At 64.0% G+C, this 5,742-nt stretch overlaps 1 protein-coding gene across 1 annotated transcript in view; it reads left to right on the top strand.

Moving 5' to 3' along the window:
• Nucleotides 1-1,685, top strand: part of GPIHBP1 (glycosylphosphatidylinositol anchored high density lipoprotein binding protein 1) — a 6,709-nt gene extending 5,024 nt beyond the window's left edge. The window contains exon 7 of the mRNA XM_014589156.2: nt 1,630-1,685. Within this exon, the coding sequence (XP_014444642.1) occupies nt 1,630-1,685 (56 nt within the window). The remainder of the gene's footprint in view (nt 1-1,629) is intronic.
• Nucleotides 1,686-5,742: the final 4,057 nt, after the last annotated feature.

Below are 5,742 nucleotides of genomic sequence, written 5' to 3'. Positions count from 1 at the left end.
GCCGGAGCCTAGCAGCTACCTTGCACCATAAGGCAGCACTGAGAAGGGCAGGGCAGCGTGGAGAAGGGCCTGGACCACAGATGAGCAGAAGCCACTGTGCGAGACCCATGCTGCCGGTTCAGGACCCCCACGTGGGCGGGCAACGAACCGTAGAAACCTATGTTTGGGGTTTCTGTTACTCCAATGCTCACACTCACGCAGGTACACACACACACACGTACACACACAGCCTGACTGGAGCACAGTTCAGGGTTCGGCTGCCTGGCCGGACCCACTACCACAGCACGCAGCAGCGCAGTGTCCTGCGAGGTGGGGCCACGTGGTGACTGCAGGCTCGGGTTCCCTTGGCCTGGGTCCTGAAGAGCTGGAGCTGGAGAGAGGGAACCGTGGAGTCCCCACCCTGATCCACACACACCTGCTGGCATTCAAAAAGGAGCCCTCCTGAGCCACGCCCAACATGCGGACCCTGGGAGCCGCTGTTGCCCGCTGTTGCCTGCGTTGAGAAATCCCAGCCCAGCCTAACCCTGTGTGGGTCTGCCGGGTGGACCCCACCCTGCCCGCCCACATGCCGCTGACCCCACGTCCAGGCTCGCTCTGAAGCCCGTGGCTGCAGGGCCTGCCCTGGCTCTGCGCTCCTGCCTCAGGGACAGCCTCTTCCCCTGGGGACAGAGAAGCACAGCTCACTTCTCACTGGGCACGGAGGCAGGTGGTGCCTGATCATGCCCCCTTCTCCCTGGGACAGCCCCAGGAACTGGCCTGGCAAGCCCCTCTGCAGGGCCCAACCCCAAGCACTCCCCACACTCCCCTCCTTCCACTCAGACCCGAGCTGGGGCGGGCCTCACAGCCAACTGGCTATAGAAGCCAGATCTCACTTGGCCAACCGTGGCTCGAATCCCAGGACCTGGCGATTTGAAAAACATGCTGGCATGTCCTTGAAGGAGAAGGGATTATGGTGTAACCACGACCCATTAAGGGGTATTTCCTTCCTCTCTCTCTGTCTCTGTGTCTCTCTCTGCCAAGTGCATATGTTCTCCAGCAACTTTAAAGGAGAAAAATAAAAAATCTTGAGGCTCTGGCTCAAGCCACTCAGCCGGGTGGTGGCAGACCCAGGATGTGGTGTCAGGGCTTCCCGCTGAGAGCAGTGGTGGCTTCCCTGGGAGGTGTCACAGCCAGAGGGCAGAGGCCTGAGAAGGCCCGAGAAGTGCCAGGGAGGCTGGAGTGAGGATAGCAGCTGGGATGGGCCAGGTTCCCAGGCAGAGTCCAGCCAGGGACAACTGGGGCAGAGGTCCCAGCGGACAATCACAGCCAAGCATCCCAGACCCTGTCTCAGCCCAGTGGCAGCTTCTGTGCCTGGGGGCTACCCCTCCTTGGGCAGCCGGGCGGCAGGTGCAGGGCGCAGCTGGACAGGGGGAGCAGGGTCTAGAACACAAGGATGCAGGCTACATCAGCTGGTCTGTGCCAGAGGCAGGGCGGAGGTCTGGGACCAAGGGGCGAGGGGGGCTCTTCCTGCCCCTCCAGAGAAGCATCCTGGCCCTTCCCAGCTCCGGCCTGCGGCTCACAGCCCTTCCTCCACCTTCGAAGCCAGCTGTGGGCCCTCAACCCCTTTTCTATCCATCCCCTCTCGCACAGACGTGGGCCTGCACCCCGTGGCCCAGGACAACCCCCTCCTCAGACCGGCCTGCTAAGCCCTTTCGGGTATCAGGATCTGAGAACAGAGGCCCAGGTACTGGAGCTACCCTGAGCCAAACCAGGCCCTCCCGGCCTCTGCCCCAGGCCTGTGTGCTGGAGGGAGCCCATGGCCCAGTAGGAAGAGTACTTGCCTGGACATGGGGGCTCAGCCTCGAAGTCCGATGTGGTTTCCTCCTGTGTAAACAGGATTCAAACCCTCACATACGCTCACTGCTCAATCCAGCTCCTGTAGAACGGGACACCGAGATGAACACCGGATCAGCCTGCGGAGACAGAAAAGAAAAGCCGTTTGGGTGCACGGGCTCCACCACAGGCGCCTGGATCCTCACCTAGGCACGCCTCCTCCCCAGCTCTGCGCTCACGCGGGCCACGCAGCACCCGCGAGGAGACGGTGCACACCGCACACCCATCTCAGGCCGGTCTGTGCTCACCAGCCTGGGGGTGGGAGGACACTGCGAGCGAGGATGCAGAGGCTGGGGACAAGGGACACCTGGGTGTGTGTGAAGCCACAGGGACAGAGGAGAGGGAGCCAGACAGGGCTTCAGACTCCCGAACCCACCACCTGTCATCCCTCCCCTTTGGGGGCACACTTGGTCTGATGAGCCCCAGTGGGGTGCTGTTAGCACGTACTGTACATGAGGCACCCAGAGGGCGTTCCATCTCCAGCCTCACCCCACCCTGCACCGGGCTGCACCCCCAGCCCAAGCCCTGGTCTCTAGGGAAGCCCCCAGCAAGCAGGCATGTCGGGAAAGTGCTGACGCCAGAGACACCACAGACCTCCCGGCTGTCCCCAGCCTGCATGGTCTCGCACGGTCCTGTCCAGAACCGCAGACATGCCAGGGGCCTTGCAGTGAATCCTGCCCCTCCAGGCTTGACCCTGACCTTCAGCGCGGCTCTGACCTCAGGCCCTACCCAACAGGACCAGGACACCCGGCCAACCACACCCCCAGGTTGGTGTCCTCAGCACTCGCTGTCCCCGTCGCAGTCTGAATCCAAGCAGCACCTTGTTCTTCAGGAGGGTCAGCCTGCACCCACCCTGGGCTGGGCCCTCCATCGCCAGGCACGCTGTGCCTTTCTGTCCTCGTCATTCTCCATCTCCCCACGACACGAGAGTTCTGGGGCCTGGGACCAGGTGGTCTACAGTCCCTCTCCTCCTGTCTGCCGGCCACGTCTGCCTGTCCAGGTGGCCCCAGGAGGGAGCCTGGGGGCAGCAGGTGCTCAGTGAACACCCAGTCCCTCTTGCAGTCTGACCCTGCTCCTGTTTGTGCTGGGGCCAGACCCCACGAGCGCCCAGGTGTGGGAAGGTCTTCCCAAGGACAGCAGCTGCAGCTTCAGTGGGAGCCCTGGCCTCCCGGGGGCAGCAGATCACAGGATGCAGCAGGGACACACTGGCCAAGGACAAAGGCTCGCCAATTCACCCGGCAGCTAAGAGTCCTGGGGATGGGGTGACAGCGAGAGGGGGAGCCCCGGCCACGACTAACTCGCGGATACCTGAAATGCTTGGAGGGTACAGCGAGAGGGAAGAGACTGCAAGGCCACCTCCCAGTGCATCTGGGCAGAGTCCACACCCCGTGACGCCACAGAAGCTGGGCCAGGGTGCGGGGCCCAGCAGGCTCCTGTGTGTGGCTGGTTGGGAAGTGGGGTGAGCCCGAGTGGGAGCCAGCTGCTCTGGGGCAGCCCCGCCTCCTCTCCCAGCCCTGGCTGGTCGGTCTCAACAGGCTGAGCACACACACACCCAGAGCAGCCCTTGCCCCAACAGACGTGGGGCAGCTCTGGTGGGAATGACAGGCTGGGATATGAGGTGTCCAAGTCAAGGACATACCCAGACTGGAAGAGGGTGGGGCCTGAGGGCCAAGCAGACCTCCCCGAGTGTCCCCTGCCAGCTACATCATTGTGCCATCACAGGTCACTCAGCCCAAGCTTACACCCATCAAGAACCCAGCTAGCTGGGGTGTGGTGACAAGGAGGGACACGTCTGTCCCAGGGACCAGCAGTGGTGGGAGGGGTCGGGCCAGCTCTGGGTGGCATCTGGTGTCAGGCTGCAGGATCTTCTGGGAAGCCCCTCCCAGCTGGCATGGGGCTGCTCTGAAGCCTCATGCCGGCTGGGAACTCCTGGGACCCAGTGGCTGGGGCGAGGCTGCTGTCCCACAGCTCAGGGTAGTCATGGCTCCTCCTGGCCTGGCAGGGCAACATGGGGACCACAGGGGCCTGCAGTCCAGCCGGGCTCTGAGCATGAGTCGCTGCCTCCCAAGATTGGGGTACTGTCCGGCCTCTGTGCTCAGTCCCTCATCTACACAACTAGGGAAACGAGGCCGTCTTAGAGGTCAGCTGGGGAGGTACTGACATGCTGCACCCAGCCAGGCTTGAGGACTCCGCTCTATACTGAACTTTCTCGTGGGTGAGGCTCAGGCTCCTTGCACCCCCCAGGTCTGTCCCCGCTAAGCCCCCACGCCCACTCGCCAATGGCAGGGCGGGAACAAGCAAGCCCACTGGATCTGAGCCCCTCTGACCCCCTAGAAACCAGCTCAGGGGGCCGGCCACCTCCTGGCTGTGTGCCCTCCTTGCCCTGCACAGGAACAAGCCCAGCATGACTGCTGAGTTTCCTGTTTGCAGGGCCACTGCCACCTGCCTGCTGGGGCGATGGTGGCACCCAGGGTCGGCCCCTGCCCAGCCTACAGGCCCTCCGTGGGGCCAACTGGGCAGCTCCAGGAGGGTGCGCTTCTGTCCCCCAAGACAGAGCATATCCTATGTGCCCCTACATCCACCGAGCCCCAGGTCACCTGTTCTTTCCCCACTCACCCGCTGACAGCTGAGGGTGCATAGGGGACAGAGCCGTCCAGGGACTCAGGTCTCCCAGGACAGGAAGCAGGTGTACACGGCTGCACCACTGCCCCAGCCGAGGCGTGAGAACCCACTTGAGGAGATGGTGTTCCCAAAGCCAAAGCAGGAAATTCCTGAGGAAGGAGACTCCGTCATCAACACTGGGGCTTGCCGAAGGTCAGTGTCACAGAGGCAAGGCCACCACCTCCTCCACTCCCAGGCCCCCCGCCACAGTGGGGAAGGTTCCAGGAGAGATGGCACCACCTGCGCCTTTCCTCACACTGACGCACGTCATCTGGCTCCTGCCAGAGAGCCGACAGTGAGCCGTGGGGCGGGGAAGGGGCTTTCAGACTGCATAATCCTGGGTGTGCTTCCTGGCATTCAGGCTTAATAGCAGAGACTCCAGAGAAGGCCGGCCACCACTGGTGTCCCCACCCCAGAGACATCCAGACACAATGAAAAACACCGGGGCTCCCATCTGGGAAATCCTAGGAAGGATGGGGTGCGGGGACAGCTGTGGGCACACCTGCTCCGGGAGACCCACCCAGGAAAGGAAAAAACAACCCACAAGCTGGGAGAAACGACTAGGAAAACGCGTGGGACTCAGAGGATCATGTGTGGGACTTGAGGCTCGTGTGCGCAATCCACGACGACAGCAACACGCCAGGCCATCCAGTCAGAGCAGGGGTGCTGGTGCGAGGTAATCCCGAGGGGACGTGCAGGTGCACGCGGGCCCACAGGCCCTCGGGGCGCAGACAGCAGCACCCGTCCAACGGCCAAACTACCACGCGAGCAGGGGCGGAACGCTCTATCAGGGTCTCCTTTAGGCCACCCAAAGACCAACCCCCCCCCCCGCGCCGGCCGTCAGCACATCGGGCTCGGGGATCCGGCAGGGCGGCAGGCCTCCGCAGGAGCGCCGCGCTGGGGCCGGGAGCTCAACGCGGACGTCGGAGCCCGGGCCCGCCAGGTGGGGCAGGGGCAGGGACGCGGGGCCGACATGCGGTCACGGCGCAGACGGTCTTTAAGGCCGCGAGCCTGGCGGAGAGCGCGGACGAGCGGTGTACACGGAGGGGGCGCGCCTGGAGTCAGACGGCCGGCGCAGCCAGAGCGAGAGCCGGGCCCAGGTGGCCCCAGCGACGCACCACCGAGGGGACAGCCCGCCTCCCGGAGCGCCGCCGGGGAGGGGCGTGGAGGCCGGGACGGAACCCAGGAAAGGTCGCCCGGGTGCGAGAG

The sequence above is a fragment of the Tupaia chinensis genome, unplaced genomic scaffold, assembly GCF_000334495.1.
Source record: "Tupaia chinensis unplaced genomic scaffold, TupChi_1.0 Scaffold000335_1, whole genome shotgun sequence".
NCBI classification, from domain to species: Eukaryota; Metazoa; Chordata; class Mammalia; order Scandentia; family Tupaiidae; genus Tupaia; species Tupaia belangeri.
The sequence above is the reverse complement of the archived record's forward strand: the minus strand, read 5'-3'. Positions and strand labels throughout refer to the sequence as shown.